Source organism: Hippoglossus hippoglossus, chromosome 22, assembly GCF_009819705.1.
Source record: "Hippoglossus hippoglossus isolate fHipHip1 chromosome 22, fHipHip1.pri, whole genome shotgun sequence".
Lineage (NCBI taxonomy): Eukaryota > Metazoa > Chordata > Actinopteri > Pleuronectiformes > Pleuronectidae > Hippoglossus > Hippoglossus hippoglossus.
In genome coordinates this window covers 22,397,617-22,417,922 of record NC_047172.1, presented here as the reverse complement: position 1 = coordinate 22,417,922, position 20,306 = coordinate 22,397,617, and the positions used below count along the sequence as shown (strand labels likewise).

The 20,306-nt window shown below is 40.5% G+C and overlaps 1 protein-coding gene across 1 annotated transcript; it reads left to right on the top strand.

The window, feature by feature from the left end:
- The first annotated feature begins 430 nt into the window (after positions 1-430).
- nol10 (nucleolar protein 10) lies at positions 431-19,684 on the top strand. The gene is made up of 21 exons (XM_034576576.1): positions 431-614; positions 1,502-1,547; positions 1,643-1,741; positions 1,836-1,913; positions 1,991-2,028; positions 2,692-2,828; positions 2,945-3,010; positions 3,219-3,279; positions 3,768-3,853; positions 5,271-5,349; positions 6,469-6,618; positions 7,105-7,171; positions 8,560-8,612; positions 12,023-12,149; positions 15,772-15,851; positions 16,018-16,116; positions 16,255-16,347; positions 16,701-16,877; positions 17,305-17,609; positions 17,872-17,974; positions 18,891-19,684. Exons 1-21 carry the CDS (start codon positions 549-551, stop codon positions 19,080-19,082), a joined length of 2,202 nt encoding a protein of 733 aa, XP_034432467.1. The 5' UTR covers positions 431-548; the 3' UTR covers positions 19,083-19,684.
- The last annotated feature ends 622 nt before the right edge of the window (positions 19,685-20,306 follow it).

Genomic DNA, 20,306 nt, shown 5'->3' with positions numbered 1-20,306 from the left:
AGTTTGCACTGTACAACAAATCCTTGATGTATATGAAGAAGAAAAAGGCCAAAATAACCTTTGAATTACTACAAGCCCCTTAACTATGACAATGTTATCTTATTTAATTTATCTTCGTGTGTGTATTTAAGTTATATTGTTGTGTTCTCTGTTCTATTTCGAGCTTATGACACTATTGAACTTCCATATTGTATTGTACAATTAAAAAAAAAAGTAGCTAGGCAACTCGGTTGACCTGGCAATATAGAAACATAATAAGGCAATACTATTCACTTGTAGCTTTACATTTTGTAGATATATTGTTTTAATTATTGACTGATTATTTTAGAAATAATTTATTTAACGTTTAAGCTAAAAAAAATAACTGCGAAGAGGACCGTGTGCGGTGAGTGTTGTTTCCACCCGGACACGTCTCCCAAAACACACCTCCACTTCCTGTTTTTACGCCGTGGTAACAACGTGGATTCACTCCGGTTCACCACGGTGTAGTGAGAGTGTGAGTGAGTGAGTGTGAGTGAGTGAGTCCGGAGCCTCTGTCACCGGCCATCATGCAGATATCAAGTGTGAACGACGTGAAGATTTATAACTTGAGTCACGGGAAGTCTCTTCCTGAGGTAAGAACAACGTGACTCAATGCATGAAGTTTAACTTTAGCTAACACGCTAACATCGCTAACGAGCCCGGCGAACGTGTCAAGAGCAGCCCTAACCTTCCGTATGGAGGAAAAAACACTTTTAACATTAACTCACCACGCTAATGTAACATGTCATGTAACTGTAGGAACTTGTATATGTGTTTGGTCATCATTTGAGATTCTTCAGTTCAGCCTCCATCCCTCATTCTGTACATTCATATCACAAAATGCTGGACCAGTAATAGAATTGACCTTAACTAGAATAAACGACACACATGTTAGAGATGAGAGCATTGCTGTAACCAACAACTGTTTTATTATGGATCACCTCATTGTTCACACAGGTGTCATTTCATACAAACTATCAATATCTCTTTATACTCATGCACATATACAGTATACATCCTTGTGCAATCACCATGTGCCACTGCTCTTTACCCATTTCTCTACAAATAATATCTCCATCTTATCCTGATACTTTGTGTAATTTCAATACCTTTCTTTGCCCAATCCTCTTCGCATTGTTTCTGTTGGATTGTGTATTTCTTTGTAGTTATAGCTCTCCTGTTTTTTATATTTCCCTATGTTTATGCTTACTTATTTAGTTCTATATTGTACCTGTTGCATCTTATTTTTTCTAAACCCTTTGCTGACATGGCAAATGTCCCCATTGTGTAAGACTAACTATGGATGATCTTATCTGAATTTCCTTATCTTTCTATGTGCAATCATCTTTAAATTTTAAATAATATCGCTCTTGCTATGTCCCACATTTCTCTGATGTTTATATGGTATGTTAACTTATTTATTACTTTTTTTTAACTAATGCTTCTTTACGAGCTTAACAGAGTATCTTCTTTAATGCAGTGGCTTTCAGATCGTAAGAAAAGACAGCTTCAAAAGAACGATGCAGGTGAGTTCAGCATTACACACAGGCTCATTTTCTTTCCCCAAAATGCACATAATCATTTTTTGACTTATTTTTGTGTTCATTGTTTCTTTTTCCAGACATCCAGCGCAGGATCGAGCTCATCCAGGACTTTGAGATGCCCACAGTGTGCAACTCCATCAAAGTGTCGAGAGACGGGCAGTTCATCCTGGCAGTTGGTGAGATGAGCTGTGGATAAAATGTTCCAATGCCCCAATCATGCTGGTCATTTAATTTTTTTAGATTTTTGACTTTTGTATCTGTTGATATCAGGCACTTACAAGCCCAGGGTTCGCTGTTACGACACCTATCATCTGTCCCTGAAGTTTGAACGCTGTCTGGATTCCGACGGTAAGTCACCCACTTGTTCACTGGCCTTCATGTCACTAATGACTAAATTTAACAAGGTTCTTTTTTCTCCCTCAAAGTTTTGGCCTTTGACATCCTGTCTGATGACTACTCTAAGGTAAGACATCAGTGGCCTGCTGCCCCACAATGCTGTTTTTATACCTGATCTGTGTATAGCTGCTTTCAGACATGCACTGATCCCTGGACATTCTCCAGAGGGGCTCTATGTAAGAGGGTAAATGACTAAGTGAGAGCCTCCAGACTTTCTGCGGAGTTTCTCTGCCAAATCCACTTGTAAAAACAGGAGAATGTCAGAAAAGGCAGATGTGAGAAAACAGCAGATCCTCACATCACCACCACTATCTATGACATCAATGCTAAATCATACAATATAAAACTAATATCATAGAGGTCATATTCATGGACTTCCTGGCAACAGAATATACGTTTACCAAGTAAATCGGATGTTAATCTTAACAATGTTCCCAGTCCCTGAAAACAGTCCCTGCTTACTATGATTCCACAGCACACTTCAGTGAGCACTGTTTACAATCAACGACCAGATTTATCCACATATTAGTAATATAAAAAGTTCTCTTTTAGGGATATTCTTGAAAAATCTGTGAAATCCTTGTAGTGTCATCATTTACAGCACAGTCACAGCTTTAATTTACTTATTTATCCTGTTATGTGAATATATCTTTATTTCTGTGTTCTTCAGCATTTTTGATGAACCTTGCTTTGAAAGTCATTCTGTGATGTTTGCTTTGTGTCTGTGCAGTTGGTGTTCTTGCATTCTGACCGCTACGTAGAGATCCACTCTCAGCACGGACAATACTACAAGACGCGTATTCCAAAGTTCGGACGAGACTTTTCTTACCACTACCCTTCCTGTGACCTCTTCTTTGTGGGGACAAGGTGAATAAGTGATTGAATGGTGGATGATGAGGGCCTCTGTCATTCTTCATTCAAAATGTATCCTGAGCATGTCCTTTAAACAAGCTTGTTGGTGACACCGGAATCTTCTTTTACAGTTCAGAGGTTTTCAGGCTGAATCTGGAACAAGGGCGCTTTCTCAACTCACTCCAGACTGATGCTGTGTAAGTATTACCATTGGTAGTATGTGACTGTTGATGTGTGCAATGATATGCATATGATCCAATAGTAGCAGTTGTTAACTCTAAATTCATTCAAGTGTAAATATTGAAATTGTTGTTCCACTCTACCACTGGTGCAGTTGGACATAAATATTTCTGCTGTGATCGCTCTCTGATAATCACGATGCCTTTTTCTTGACTTCTCCACCAGGGAGAACAATGTGTGTGACATAAACCCCGTCCATCATTTGCTTGCCACAGGGACCTCAGAGGTACGTGCCATGGTTTTGCCAGATTTTCATTTAGATTTTCAGGACACGATCAAGATGTCTTGGCTTCATTTTAGGGAGCAGTCACGTTCTTCATCTGTATATATAGTCTATGGTCTGACAGCCTGCCTCTGTAAAAACTTTAGAATTCCATTTTACTATATATATATACTATAAATTTCATATTAAGTTCAACTATTTCGAACCATTACCTGGCACTTTTCATCAGGAAAGCAGCTCGTAATGTTCCAGCTGTTACATAGTGCGCTTCTAGGCCTCCAGGGGGCACTTTGGCAATTAAAGACCTGCCAGTCTCCCTAATATAACTTTGTGCACCATCAAAGTCATTTTGAAATTGTTATTTTAAGTGATTAAATCTACCAAGTGTTGCTTAGAATTCTGTCTCAGTCAGTTTTGGGAAGCCTTGAGGTGTATGTTAAAAAAACCACAGTCCCTGTATTTATTGACTGGTTCATCTGTTGGGTCTCCAGGGAAGGGTGGAATGCTGGGACCCTCGTGTGCGGAACAGAGTGGGCATACTGGACTGTGCCCTGAGCAGCCTCACTGAGGGAACAGAGTAAGTGCCAATCTGTCGCATTGACATGTCGAATGGTTTCATATGAAGCCACATGGCCACATCTCCACTGTCTATACAGGGCACCACACTGCGACCATTTTGTCACTTTTTGTGACTATTTTCGGAGACAAAATTTTATAAATAGTCGCAATTTTTGTTAACAGAGCCAGAGAGTCAATATCATTTATTATATTAGTTGTCTGTGTGGTCTATTTTATTCATGGTTTATTTATTGAGGATATTATAATATTTTTAATTCTAATTCAAATGTCAGACACAATATTCTTAAGAATTGAAAGTTCATTGCTCTTTGAAAGGGTGTACTTGCAGGATTATGATCTAATATTTTTATTTTTTCAGTGGTATGAAAATAATATTATTTATCACAATAATTTCTTCTTTCCTTTCACAGTTTACAGCTTAAGTTCTCTGAGAATTTCTTTCATATCCAAGAAAAATTGGTAGTGAAACATCCCTAACTGAATCGAATCGAGACCTCGTGAGTCGTAATCAAATTGATTTGGGAAATCGGTGGCGATAACCAGCCCTAATCAGCATGTACTTAAAGTAAAAGTGCAAAATGGCCAATTTCAGAATAATATGATAGGATTCTTGGCACAAGAGAGGATTAAATGTGATGTCAGAGGCTCCCCTCATGTGGAGACAGTGGAGCACCTGATTAGAATAAGTCTTGAGGGAACTAGCTTGGAGGAGGTTGATGCCAAGTAGGCTGAACAGATGAGGTTCAGTCAGGGCAAAAGAGCTAAAAGGCCCAAATATGAGGCTTGGCCTTCATAGGTGCCTCAGGGGGATGTGCTCTAAAGGGAGGGGAGGGAGAGGCATTCTGTCAGAGGAAGTTCCTCACTTACTTGTTTTGTTGTGGTTGTTATTTTGTAATATTTATATTTATTACCGAAACATTTATCAGTAAAACAGTTAAGATGGGAAAAAATATGAATGTATTGCGTTGTATGTCTTTGTAAGTGGAGCACCTACATTTTGTGCTGGTGCCCGTAAAACCAGTGCTACTAGTGGAAAAGGTTTGTCTGGAGCCCTGACATTGTCATTTCTGTAAGTTTTCTATTTATGTGGGAAGATCTGAATAATTGCTTTGCAGGTCGATTTAAGGTGTGCACCTAAATGTTCTGCTTGCGTTCCTGAAATTTTCAGTAAGAGGCTACAGTTCTCCTCGTAAAAATAGTTAGTCTGGAGCCCTGCTGTATCTGAGCTGCATGAAAACACTAAGTGCAAGCTCTGCATCATTTTGGTGCAGTGTGGAAATATCCAGCTCTTCTCTGATCCCAGTCGGTTTTCTATCCTGTCTCAGAAAAGCTACAGTGTCTCTGTCATTATGACTTATGTTTGCTGCTGTGTCTCACTTTGACTTTTGTTATTCTGATGATGTTTTTCTCAACAGAGTTCAAGGTTTGCCTTCAATCAGTGCTCTGAAGTTTAATGGCTCCCTCACCATGGCAGTCGGCACCAGCACAGGACAGGTGAGCTGAAACACTCTTATGATATTCTGCTTTTTACTCCATCCACTTTTTTTTGTGTTAAAAATTCAAATGAGTGTACAACACAAGATTTTCATGATGGCAAACATCGGTCTCAGGCTCTTTAACTGTCTGTTTCTACGTTTACGCTTGTCTTTCACACCACTATTTCGGGTGCCTAACGGAGAAGTTTGGAAATGCTGCTGATAACATTTGAGTTTGAAAACTCCAGGACTGCGTTAAGTCTGAACAGGCAGAATCTCAGATGTTTGGGAACAATGAAACAGTCACCAGCAGACTGAACCACCAGTGGAGAATGCAAAGCACTACTAACACTTAAAATGCTTTCAGACAAGAACTGAACTCCAAATCTCCTCCAATTATCCGGACGCAAATGGCCGAGTCAAAGGCTCCAGACTTTCTCCAGAGTTTTTCCTGCCAGCCCTCTTAGTAAAAACTTCAGATAATGTCCGAATGAGTCCATGTGAGAACACAGCAGGAGATCCTCTGGAGCATTCACTGCGAGCGAGTGGACACAAAACCATCTCCTGCTGCGTTCTTCATATGTGACAGGCACAAACTCCAGAGTTTAATGTCAGTAAGAGTTCCACCTCATCTTCGGTCCAAGAAAGGAATTCCCTGCTCTTAACTTTTCACAAATGCTCTTTCTCATTCGCACAATTTTCTCTATGTATGTTGGTATGGACGGAGTTTGCTCCTGATTAAAAGCTTGTCTGGACGGAGATCGTTTTAGATTTAAAGGCTATTTTAAACTGAAGACATATTTGTATGGATGTAACCTCAGTATCAGAGATCTGTGGCTACATTGTTTTCTTCCTCTCTGTTTGATGTCATTGTAAACACTCAGCTGCCTGCCTGGTGTGAAATTCCACTTCTTCCCCGCAATTTGTTAACTTGTTATGAATTGACTGAAGTGAGGCGGACTCCCCTAAAATTTGACGCTTTTTGGAGTGAAAATGTTCAGCCAGGTGACGTTGACTCTGTTGGTGTAATTTAGCTTTAAATTATTGATTTAGAGTTTGGTGGAATCTTTTATTCTCTTGGAATACAATACATTTCTGAATGTCGTTGGTGTTATCCCCCCTGTGCTGTGTTCTGAAGGTTCTGCTGTACGACCTGCGCTCCAACCAACCGCTGCTGGTTAAAGACCACTTCTACAACCTGCCAATCAAGGCGCTCAACTTCCACGATCAGCTCGACCTGGTTGTGTCTGCTGACTCCAAGATTATAAAATTCTGGAACAAAGACAACGTAAGACCTGACTTGTGCTGCACATGAATGATGATGAAGTGTATGACGTTTTGTTTTCATGTTTAAATATTAGCAGCTTTTAACATCCTTCCACTAATATGATAATATATAAAATCAGTTCTTGTTCTAGGGTTTTTTGCCATAACTATGACATGTGAGTATCGCAGGTCAAAGTTCACCGAAGTTGAACTCCACATGATGCTACGCTGTGATTTCCTTCATCACAGAAAGCAAAGGTTTTAGATTAATTAGCATCATCACCGAGGAAGACATAGGGACTGTATATGCGCACTTCAGTATCTGTTTGTACATCAAATCGCAATATTGAACTATGTTGTCACCCATCAGAGATTCTTCATCATGCAGGCTTTGCTTATGTGTATTTTCAAAAGTACAACACAAACAGAACCGGACTGTCTCATTATCTGTCTTGACTCTTTCTGACACCATTCATCATCTCTTACCTATTCTATCTGTCCTCCACAGGGCAAGGTGTTCTCCTCCATACAGCCTCAGGCCAACATTAATGATGTGTGCATGTACCCTAATTCAGGTGAGAATGACTTCAGCAACATCACAGGATAAGATAAAGCTAATTGGTCCTGATGTAGAGAAACTACCAGTGTCGCAGCAGCAAAAACATAAGAACAGGTTCATCAAAATGTTACTTTAAAATGAAAACAAAGTAAAATAATTAGATAATAATACTAAAACATTATATAAATTATATTTAGATACAAAAGATAAATTCAAAAAGTAAGGATTTATTTATTTTTTCGGTCATCATTACACAATGTGCTATAAGTATAAACAAAGTCTAAACAATCTTATATAACGACTGAAAAGGTTCAGGCAGGAGCAAATGCTTATATATTCTGTGACAAAACAAAAGAATGAACCTACTCTCGAGAAATATTCAACGAAAAAAACCATTCACACTTGGAGCCCCTTAAAATGGTGTTGTAAATCAGTTTTCTTTTTTTCATAAGTTTATATTGGCAATTTTACACAATTTCACCTCAACAATAGACACAGAACACATTTTGGAGCTTTTTGTAAAGTTACAATCTCCGCTCGGTAAATTATTAAATGTCATAGCATGAGAATTAAAAAAATTAAAAAGAATTAAAAAGAAACACAAGATGGTCAAAATATGGTCATTGAGAACTATTTCAGATTTGCATCCTTGACACAACCTCTAGCTTTCCTGCAGCTCTCTCCTACCAACGGGTGGCGCTGTCCAACAGTCGGGTTCGCACACGTGTTCGACTGTGCTGTTTAATCTTGTAGGTCACTTCATGCCAGTCAGTATACACAAGATAAAAAACGGAGGGTGACATTCACATTAAAGTCATTGTTTAGTTTTAGATGATTTTTTAACGCGTTTTCATCCTTTAGTCTGTTATAGAGGAATGAAGTAAAGACAATTCCTGAAATTACAAATCATCTTGTTTTTTCCTTTTCTACCTTTCAGTTGCCTCACGGCTAATTTATAAAAAATCCTCTTCTGTTGCCTGTCAAAATTCAAATCTTAACCTGGAACTTTTACTGTTTTAAATACCAGTCCCTGTTGTAGGACCTTAAAATACTTGACTCGTACTAAATTCAATATTTACACCTGGGGTTCTTAAAGTCGAGTACTTGGGGGTTTCCAAGGGAAAAAGGCAAAAAGGGGAATCATTTATTTTCAGTATAATTTCATCCACAAGAAACACATTGAGAGAATGTATGACTATTTTGGTCGTCAATTTCATACACTTCCTTAAATAAAACATAAAAAAAACAAATATCTTGTCAAATGGGTGTCCAGGGTCTAATTTGTGTCAGTTAAAGGGTCCATGAGTTGCAAAAGTTGGTGGTTCTGGTTTACACCAGATATCAGCTCCATTAATATTTTCTCTTTGCTCTTTGTTTTGCGTTTATCCTCCATGTCATTGACAGGTATGCTCTTCACTGCCAATGAAGATCCCAAGATGAACACCTTCTACATCCCGGTGAGTACGCAGGCTTTTACATTCCCTAACCATGACATCACCAGGTGCTCTTATCTCAGGCTCATATCTGAGAAAAAAGCAATATGGAGCAATAAATAATATTTGGTGTGTTAACAAGCCCCTTTGACTCAGCCGATCTTTATGGACACTGGGAGTTAACAAAACAGGGTGTGGGCCGTCAAGTTTCTCTGTCAGTTATCTGATACGGTCAAAGCTGCTGCATGATATATAAAGGCTGTTGTCATCAGCATTTTGTGCCTCGACTTTGAACTCAGTATTTCAGCCTGTTCTGTGCAATCTACTCAGTCCACAGAGATGATGAAGTCACGCTATGTCACAAGCAGAGGGCAAAGTCAAAAGAATCCGTCCTCCAGTCCCTTGTCATTGTTTAGCTTCATCAATGAGCCGATACCTGATACCTCTAAGCTTTCCTACGCAGATAGTTTGTGTTGTGTCAGGAGGTGACGTCTGAGCGTAGGACGTTAGACACAGGAATATCAACATAAATGGCAGGTTCCTGCAAACATGTCTGAATGTACATCCTGACATTTCTACTGACTTAATACTAGGAGGCCAGGCGGACAAAGTCTGCAGAGACTGCGGAGCATCTCACTTAACTCTTTCTGCAACTAACAAACAAAAGGTTCCTGTTTACACAGGCACGTGCATGGTTAGTGTACATAATTGTCCATGTGATATGTGTTTTCCAGTTTTATTGCATGGACAGGGATTAAAACTGATACAGAGCCAAAACGCGTGTGTGGACAGAGATCGCTTTAGTTTGGATGAAAACGCCGTAGTATGGAGGTAGCCTGAGACAGGTAATAAAGTTAATTGCAGTCGGCCAAATGGGATAAAACAAAGCCCTGAATAATCGTCTGTAGCCCCGTTTGTGAAACAAAGGTCCTGAGTTTGGCAGTATTTTTTAAATGGAAAAATCCGCTACAGGTCAATGATTTGATATAATGGTCAAAGACCATCACTGATTTTGTATATTACCAGGATTTCTAAGATTAGACTCTACAGGAGAAGAAAGTCAAGCAATATATTGAGTAACTGGGGAAGCTGTCTGAATCAATAATGAGGACTTAAGTCTAATTTGCATTTAGTTTGAAAAAATCATTTCTTTGGCACCCAGTCCTTTATAATCCGGCTCATTAAGTCTAAGAGCGAGCGTAGAAATCTGAGAGCTGAAGTCTCACGTGCGCACAGAAGCAGTCAGGGCTGGAGGAGACAGACTCAAACTGAAGCACAAGACATTTGTGCTGAAAAATATATATCTGATTGCAGACAAAGTTCTGAAAAGGAACATGGAACTGTGTACGTGAGCAGAGGCTGTTTAAGAGGAAGGGGAGGGGTTTAAGGGACAGATTTACTAAATCTGAAAGTGAAAAGAATTACTGCTCTCAAAATGAAAGTCCATAAATACTCTAAAGATAAGGAGAAAGTCCATATTCTTCTTGACTCTGATGGACAGGTCTGTTGTCCATGTTGTCAAAGCTGCTGCATGATGGGTAAAGGCTGTTGTCATCAGCATTTTGTGCTCCGACTTTGAACTCAGTATTTCATTTCATTTCATTTATAACATTTATTATCATCATCCTCATTTTTGTTAATGGCAGTTCAGCTTGCTCTTGAGAATCCAAAAATGTTAAAGTGACCTCACCTGTTGGCTCAAAGTTTGGTGAAGCTCCACTCGGTTTGCAAAACCACGAACTAGATCAAATAATTTGTTGTTGCTGTTGTCGTGATCGACAATATCACTTATGTTGATGATTCCCTGCCGCTGCTTCTACAGAGCGCCGGTCACCTGTCTATTCAAATTTCATCAATATTAAATGTGGTCCGTGTCCGAATCGCACCAAATTCAACACTGCAATTCTTTGAGCCCTGAATAATAGAACGGTTTGCGAGTTGCACGTTCCACATCCAGACAGACGGAGATCTTTTGGAATTAGATAGGAGATAATTGAAGTGATTAATCTCAGACATCCCGATAAGGGACAAATAACACATGGTACTCATGGTATGTGGGTCACTTTATTGTAACAGTGCTTACTCCACCTGGGGTCCCCACAGGTTTTTAGAGAATGCTTCAGTTACATATACAGCAAAACAAATCCATATCATTTATACTAATAAATGTCTATTTCAACACATAACAACCAAAATCTAACTAAAACCTCTTAAACGCAATATCTCAATCCAAGAGAATGAATCTCTTTTATAATATTATAAAGAAAAATCATGTAAAAAGCTACTGATAGTGTTGTATGAAGACAGACTTCGATTAACACAAAGCCACTGGCAACCCCTCGCCACACCTGATGTGTCCATGGGTTTTAACCTCTTTTATATAGAGTCTATGGTTTTAACCACCTCAACAACAAACTGATTATACCTCATCAGTATTTTTCATTTGAATGATTTAATAATTTATTTTAAATGTGAAATTATCCAGTAATTTACACAGATCCCTAAGAGACACAGAGTTGTATAGCGCTCTGTATTTTTATTTTCTGCTGTGTGTTATCGTGCTGATCTTATAAGAACCCCACGTGATCTCCACAGTGGAGGTAATGCGTCACTCCCTGCCTCTGCCTGCTTCGCCCGGCTGCTCCATCTCTCGCCTGATCTGTTTTCAGACATAATAAAACCTGCGTAGAGTTGGTTTTAGGGCTGTGACAAACAATCCTTTTCATTATTGATTAATCGGTCTTGGTTTATCAATGAACTGTTTCAAATATCAGAAAGTTGATAATAGCTTATTTGATCCAAACAGAGAGTCAAAAATCCAAAGATATTAACTTTACTATCGCTTAGTACAAAGAATAGAAGCAGATAGTCACAGTGGACAAGCTGGAATGAGAGACTGTCTGGAATTTTGTTTAAACAAGTTTAATGATTAATCAGTTCTCAGAATGTTAACTATAATTTCCTGTTTATCGCTCTGTATGAGATTGTGACAGAGACATAATGAAATTCCTGGCTTGGTGCTTATATACGTGTTTCTAAACATGAGCATATGCGGATTTCAAGCACACAGTGTAAAGCGAGTAGAATCAAACTGTTAATGTGCACACTGTGAAAACGACTGCTCATCAATGATTGCAGTCGGTACTTTGCTGATGCTTCTGCTCTATCACCAGTGTTGGCTCAGCACAAGCCCACAGAAGCAGCTGAGTCATTTCTAACTGAAACTGAATCTTGTACAGTAAAGACTATTTTTGTTTCCCTAAATACATGACAGGTTTAGTACTTACTCAGTATTCTGAACTGTGTGTGTGTGTGTGTGTGTGTGTGTGTGTGTGTGTGTGTGTGTGTGTGTGTGTGTGTGTGTGTGTGTGTGTGTGTGTGTGTGTGTGTGTGTGTGTGTGTGTGTGTGTGTGTGTGTGTGTGTGTGTGTGTAGGCTCTGGGCCCTGCACCTCGGTGGTGCTCCTTCCTCGACAACCTGACAGAGGAGCTGGAGGAGAGTCCAGAGAGCACAGTGTACGATGACTACAAGTTTGTCACCCGCAAGGACCTGGACAATCTGGGTGAGACCTTGCTGCCTCCATTTCTCATCACTGCATCTGCAAATCAATTTGAACAAACAGTTTTACAGTATCAGTTTAGTCTTTTCTAAAGGCAATGCATGCAGACAATGTAAAATCCGGAGAATTGGTTACAGAGTTTACCTGCAGTCTCGCTTTCACACATGCACAGCACAGCGGGAGGTTCTCTTCACACACGCGTTCACAACAGCAACAAATCCTCCCCATTATTCAGGCGAGAGGTGGTGCAGCAAACAGAGGCACGAAGTGGCATTTTAACTCTGATGTGGAGATCACATGATTTTGTTTTTACAACACACAGACACCGCAGTCTTCGTCTGTGTTTCACTGCTTTTTTACTCACTCGTGGTGAATCCAGTGGGGGATCCCCCTGGATTTCTACTGACTTAATACTAGGAGGCCAGGGGGAGAAAGTCTGCAGAGACTGCGGAGCATCTCACTTAGCTCTTTCTGCAACTAACAAACAAAAGGTTCCTGTTTACACAGGCACGTGCATGGTTAGTGTACATAATTGTCCATTTGATATGTGTTTTCCGGTTTGATAGCATGGACAGGGATTAAAACTGATACAGAGCCAAAACGCTGGTGTGGACGGAGATCGCTTTAGTTTGGATGAAAACGCCGTAGTATGGAGGTAGCCTGAGACAGGTAATAAAGTTAATTGCAGTCGGCCAAATGGGATAAAACAAAGCCCTGAATAATCGTCTGTAGCCCCGTTTGTGAAACAAAGGTCCTGAGTTTGGCAGTATTTTTTAAATGGAAAAATCCACTACAGGTCAATGATTTGATATAATGGTCAAAGACCATCACTGATTTTGTGTATCACCAGGATTTCTAAGATTAGACTCTACAGGAGAAGAAAGTCAACCAATATATTGAGTAACTGGGGAAGCTGTCTGAATCAATAATGAGGACTTAAGTCTAATTTGCATTTAGTTTGAAAAAATCATTTCTTTGGCACCCAGTCCTTTATAATCAGGTTCATCAGGCTCCATTGAGTCTAAGAGCGAGCACAGAAATCTGAGAGCTGAAGTTTCACATCCGCACAGAAGCAGTCAGGGCACGAGGAGACGAACTCTTACTGAAGCACAAGACATTTGTGCTAAAAAATATATATCTGATTGCAGACAAAGTTCTGAAAAGGAACTGAGAAAATGTGTACGTGAGCATAGACTGTTTAAGAGGGAGGGGAGTGGTTTAAGGGACAGATTTACAAAATCTGAAAGTGAAAAGAAGTACTGCTCTCAAAATGAAAGTCCATAAATACTCTAAAGATAAGGAGAAAGTCCATATTCTTCTTGACTCTGATGGACAGGTCTGTTGTCCGTGTGTGAGAGAAAGACAGCAGGAGCTGGCCAGCTCTGTGATAGAATAATATTTTTTTTTACTCGTGAAAATAAAAGTAGAAAATGAACATGTGGCGCAGTTTTCATATGAAATAAATAAATGGATTGGAAACACCAAGAAGTGTGAAATATTTTTGGTTCGTTATGTAATTGTAGCAGGTCAGACGTCATTTGAGTAGGCGGCCCTTCAATGTGGCCCCGACACAGACGGCTAAAAGAATTTGGCCACATGTGTCGCAGACCACCTCCAAATGTTTGATCGAATCTCAAACGTTTCCTCAATGTGTCTCTGGTGCGTTCATACCTGAACTGAAAGCTGTCGACTTGTGATCAGATCAGGACACGTATATAAAAAACAGGCGTAGACAGGGCTCTAGGGAACGACTGAGAGGCTTGTGGGGGTGGGCGAAAGAAGGGTCGGGGGAGTGGACACTTGAAGGGTTGAATGAACATTGGAATGCAGGCTCAGCAGTAAAGAGATCAAATGACAAGAAGCAGAAAGGTGGTTGGCTAATGTGGAATAAATGGAGAGGAGGGGGCAGGCAGGGGGGGGGGGGGGGGGGGGGGAACAGCGGTGTTGATTTACAGGAGCTGCGTATCGTGGCCCTGTTATGTAACCCGGAGTCAGCCCAGTCTGACTGGTAAGTTCCTGGGAAGAGTAATTTACTCCACATTCTCTGCGCCCCGTTCAACTTCATGCACCTACACGCTGGCAGATTTTTTTTTTTTATAGTCACTACAACTGAATCCTGCAGTTCCAGTACACAGTGTGTGACCTCAGTAACCTAGTTTTTCTTGGTACTTTCTGAACTGATTTGTATATTATCTAGACTATAGGTCAATGAAACTGGTTTTCCTCTCTCATTTACAGTCATAGACAAAATACTGCTGAAATATTTTACAAGGTGTAGCTCCTCATTGATTACACTAATACTAGTTTCACATACTTTTGGGGCCATAAGTATTTGGACAGTCACACAATTTTTTTTAATGTCGCCTCATTGCACCACCTCAATGGTTGAAGTTGAGATTCAACTTTGATTCAAGGGGGTTGAACACAAAGATTGCACTTATGTTTAGGAATTACAGCCATTATTGTACACAATCCCTCAATTTTCAGAGGCTCACTAGCAATTGGACAATTGGTTCAGTTTCTTGGCCACGTTTGAACTCTTCTCTCATCATTTTATCTTAATTCAAGCAAATAAAAGCTCTGGACTTGATTAGCTGTTGTTAGATTTGCATTACAACAGCTAATTTAACAACAGCTGTTACTTTCAGTAGCTGGTAATGGGAACTCGTAGATGCAAATGAATGGTGCCTCGTTAGACTGAAAAAAGACAAATTGCAGAGACTCAAGTGTGCAACAATTTCATAGATTCTTAAAAATACATAAAGCACTGCCATGCTCAGCAGAAACAAAAGGCCTGGAAGAGCATGTAAGACGACTAAAGATAATGATTGCCAAATTCTTTGTGAATAAAACAATTTCTCAACAGCTGGCCAGGTAGAGAACAATCCCAACATGGTCAGAGTATCACTGTCAGCAAATGCAATCTGGAGACACCTTTATAAATGCAAATATAAAGTGTTCAACATAAGCTGGGAACCACTGGTTAAGAATGAAGAACATGATCAGAACATCAATAGACTTTGCCTGAAAACCTAAAAAAAAAAAGATCACCCAAGAATTAAGTTTCTTTGCCAGTGGGATTCATCCTCTGGGACCATGAACGTCTGTAAAAAAAACTCTGAAATATCAATCTGGACCTGTAGACTAATACCTTTTTTACACCAAAATTAGCGGTTATATGCAGGTTTTCTTTCAAATCTAGAAAAAAGAGGCAATGGACTCCTTTCCTATTTCCAGTAGAGGAGTTTGCCTTTTAGTTTCCCCCCCCCGGTGCATCATGTTCAGCATCAAGTCACAAACGCACCGAAAACTGAGGAGCTCTCTCACCTCGCTGTCTCATTCACCGGGGTATCATGTTTCCATCACTGCCAATTGGAGCTGAGGTCGATAAAAACCTGTGTCTACTGCCGAGTCATTTGACCCGAGAGTGAATGTCGGATGTATTCATTCCCACTGCAGAAAAAAGCCAGATGTTAGTGGGTGATAGTCGATTCATTGACCAGCGGTAAATGGGCTTTACAGACCATCATTGCCTCCATAGAGCTTTGCTGCTAACACAATTCAAACTGATCTATCTCTGCTTCATATTAATTTACTCATCTTCCTGTTTATTACTTTGTGTCAGGTTTGTCTCATCTGGTGGGATCATCTCTCCTGAGAGCCTACATGCACGGCTATTTCATGGACATAAGGCTTTATCACAAGGTATGGTGTTACTGCTGTATCAACGTTTCTTTTACATATCTTGACTATTTAGATGAGTTGCTGAGTTCAGGCTGAACAGACAAAACTTACTGTAAAAGTGTTGTTGTTGTTATTGTGGAAGCGGAATGTTCAGATTTCACAGTTTTGCTGTTTGGTTTGGCCGCAGGTCAAAAGCATGGCTAATCCTTTTGCATACGAGGAGTATCGCAAGGATAAGATCCGCCAGAAGATTGAGGAGTCCAGGACTCAGAGAGTGCAGGTTACGGTGAGTGTATTTTTCATTTCAAAAGTGAAAAACAAATAACCTCTCGTGACTGTTTGATGTCCGTAAAAACTGTTCGATCGTGTTTCCTGCTTCCTGTGTGTTTTTAATGAAATATTCGACTGTCTCTGACCGAAACAGAAGCTGCCCAAGGTGAACAAGGATCTGGCTCTCAAGCTGATGGAGGAGGGTGATGACCAAGCAGAGCTGGCTTCTAGGAAAAAGAAGGGCAAGGTAAGATAACTGAGGTTGTAACCACAGAAATAAAGGTGTTTCTGTGTTTGTGTCTGTTTGTGCTTAATTGTTAAGATGCTGTCTCCATCACAATAATACTGTAATGCATTTATGTTTATCGTGCACAGTTTGTCACCTTCATAAAAGTGTGATCTTTGTGTTTTATAAAATGGGACTCAGTTGGAACTTTTATCAAACAAATTTAATAAAATTAAGATTATTTTGTGTACCTCATGAGCTGGATGTATTTCCTACCACAGCATCTATTAAAAAAAACTTTGAAAATTCGGTATCTTTTCTTCTAATGCATTGTTCCTAACCAGTTCCACCATTTCAACTTTTCAAAACTGCAGACTATCCCCAGCATCCTGGGCGACGACCGCTTCAAGATGATGTTCGAAAACCCTGAGTACCAGGTAGACGAGCAGAGCGAGGAGTTCCGCCTGCTCAACCCCATCGTCTCCAAGGTCGGACTGAAGAGGAAGAAGAAGCTGCATCTACTGGCTCAGCAGGCTGCAGCTTCCGAACAGGTAATATTCTCAGCACAGTTATGACTCCTGATGTTTGACTCCAGGATTTTTAGAAATGAGAGGTATGAGTAAAGAACACTTTTTGAACTGCTTCTATGTAACAAAGGAAGGAAGTCTTGTGAGGGGTTTTAATTAGTTTGAGCCAGAGGGAAGTGGCATAATAACTAAATCGTGGCTTTCCACATTCACTTCTTCTACTGGAAGTAGAGTATTAAGTGTGATACCAGCTTGCGGTGCTCCATAATCCTTCCAGACACGGTCATCTGTTTCTGTCTTGTTCCCAAGCCTCTGGGAGCGTGCTATGTTTAGTCATACTGTGTTTTCTAGACACGATTTGGGATGAAAGGTCAGGCCTGTGTCCAGAGCCCTGAAAGAATATTACAATATCTCAATAAATGTTTTAAAACTTTTCAATGTCTTTGTCCAGGCGGCTGACAACGAGGAGGAGCCTGAGGGGCGAGCAAGCTCCGAGGAGGAGAGCTCAGACGATGACAAGAGCTGGGTGGAGGAGGTGAGGGAGCAGCGGAGGTTGCTGTGGCAGGAGGGCCGAGACCGCCGGCGGCAGGAGAGGAAGGATGCTGACCGCAACACCGTCTTGCTGGAGAAAGGAGGAGAGAAAACCTCAAACATGGCCGAGAGCAAGAAGACAAGTCAGCCTCAGTTTTATCAAATCAAAGCCGGGGAGGAGTTCAGAAGTTTTAACGACATGGCCCGCAAGCAGAAACTACAGAAGTACGTTTTTGGAAATGTATTAAATGGAACTCTTACACAAGTGCTGGTTTATTGTTTACTTTAGGGTTTGCAGCTGTTGATGGCCGATGCAGAAGCATTGAGCTGCAGGTTTTTCTGAATTAATACATTTACAAACTTATAGAAATAATACTCATAGCAATTTTAACAGCTGTAGGTAAGCACATTATAGAACCTAATTCTGACTGTGTTCCTGGATGTATACTGTGCGTTTTGTGGCATTAACATGTGCATGTTCTTGCAGGGCTTCACTGGAGGACCGTCTGAAGCTGGAGGAAAATTCTGGAACTAGCAACGTGACCGACGCTGCAGTTGGCAGCAAACAGTTAACCTTCACTCTCAAAAAGGTAAACTGCTCACGTGATGTACTGTCCGATGTACTGTCGCTTGATTGTACGAAGCAAAAAACAAAATATGTGAACAACACGCTCACATCCAGTAAAGAAATGTTTAATCGGTGACGGATCAACAAAAGAAAACATGCACTAATATTAGCTCCTGTTAAAGGAAATATTTCCCGTAGTGACATTTCGAGCACAAGGCTCTTCCTCAGACTCATCCTGAGGAAGTCAAATAAATCCCTTAACAGATGGATTTTCTCCTTTTCTCCAAAGCAATGAAGAACAAAAACAAGTCAGGTCACTATCTGCTGTAAACCAACTGATGCCACAATTGTCCAAGGCAACTCTATTTGTCATCCATGATAAATTCAATAAAAAGTTAAGCCTTGGCCAAAGTGGCCTTTATCCTGCGTTCCCATAACAAGCCAGTGTAACATAGCATGATAATAATATTCCAAGGTGGAGTCATGTCAGCAATTCCCAAGGAAGAGCAGAATATGATTACAGTAACTGCCGTAATATATAGGCACAACAATCTAATTCAAGTGTAGGGAATAAGCTCTCACTACAGTTTAGAGACGGAATAGTAAAGAGCATAAAACCTCTAAATACCTATACACACAATATGCAAATATTATGTTTGAAAATATCAATATATAGGTCTAAGTGAACTTTCAGTACACTTGTCAGTATAAAAACCTCCAATTAGGGCCCGAACCCTGACGGTGCGAGGACCCTTTGCTTTTACTTCAATTATATTTGAATGAAATTACATTTTTGTAAATGTTGTATTTAACAACTGTTGATTTGAGTACGTTATTGCTTATCCACCTGAATGTGCTCTTCCTCTGATCTTGTCTGGAAGTCATCAGTCTACAGCAGATGTAACAATGAGTATAAATAATTTTGTCCTCCTCTGCAGTCGGAGCAGCAGAGGAAGCAGCTGCAGGCAGAGCGGGAGCACCACGAGGAGAGGAAGAAGCTGCGGCGCTCGGCAGGACACCTGAGCAGCGGCCGGGGAAGAGGCTGGGGCGGCGGCAGAGGAAGAGGAGGGGGGAGAGGAGGGGGAAGAGGAGGGGGGAGAGGAGGGGGGAGAGGAAGAGGCCACTACTGAGGAGGGAAACATAGTCCACTGTCAGAGGCTTCATCCTGGATGGACAACAGAGGCATTCCTTGCAAAAGTCCTCACATTCAAATCAAAGTTTAGTAGTTTCAGCTCTGAGTTGTGTTCAAGTGTTAAAGAAAACTGCGTTTATGCTCTATGGACATATAGGAGACATTGTGCACAAAGCTGAGACAGACAATGATGAACGGGTGAGGTTGTCCTGCTCCTGGGTGGTCTGAGCCATGTGTTTAGCTGCTCTCTGCAAATTCACAGCACATTTAAAAAGATTAGCGATGTGTCTGTCTTTGCACATATAATTCTTATGCCATTATCCAAAAGTACCTTGACTGCATATTTTTTGAGCAGGGTGGACCCAGGAGGAGTCAAAGACACAAAGAGCTGAAAGGACTTGACTTGACCTGCCTTGTTTCAGGCATCTAGTTTCTTACTAGTGCTCCTCAGTGGAGCCTATTATATCATTTAATGGATTGGAGAAAAGATGTCTCAAATTATAATTTTCTTATTATTGTATTTTGTTGAGCCAACAATGTATTTGCAATTGGCACATTGATCTTCTGCTTTTTTAATTGTTGAAAATCAAAATGTGGCAATCTTTACTAAGTGCTAGAATGATGTAAAATGTTTTACTACTCAGTCTCAGTAGAGAATGTTTCCTTTGCAGCAGATTACAACCGACTTGCGTCAGAAGTAAAGGGAGAGGAGGAAAAAAATGTGAACGAGTTAAGTTTTTTTTTCCTGTCCCAAGCCAACAACTGCAGTTCTTGGAAGTGGGACTGCTTGGGTGTCCTTCCCATCCCCCAATGTGCTGATGGTGTGCAAACCCCCTCTGCTCCTGCATTGGCCCGTTTCAAATGGGAGGGAGGTGCGTTTCGGCGCTCAGCATGCCAAACCGGGCCCCAGGCTCATTTGAGCTAATATGATGTCCCCTTGCTATTCCAGCGTGACCCATCAGTTGTTTTTTGTGACAGTATGAACAACACATCTCTGAAGAGGGGTTTAACATATTAGACACAAATATCTTTGTTATGCTTTGCTGCAAGAGTCTAGCATGCTATCAGCACTGTAAGCCTTAAAATGAAAGTTCAGTGTTATGGGAAAAAGGCTTATTTTCTTCCGTGCAGAGAGTTAGATGGTTCATAAAACTCTGATATCTGTATGGTAAATTTGAAGCTCGAGCTAGCAGCCTCTTGGCTTAGCATTAAAACTGGAAAC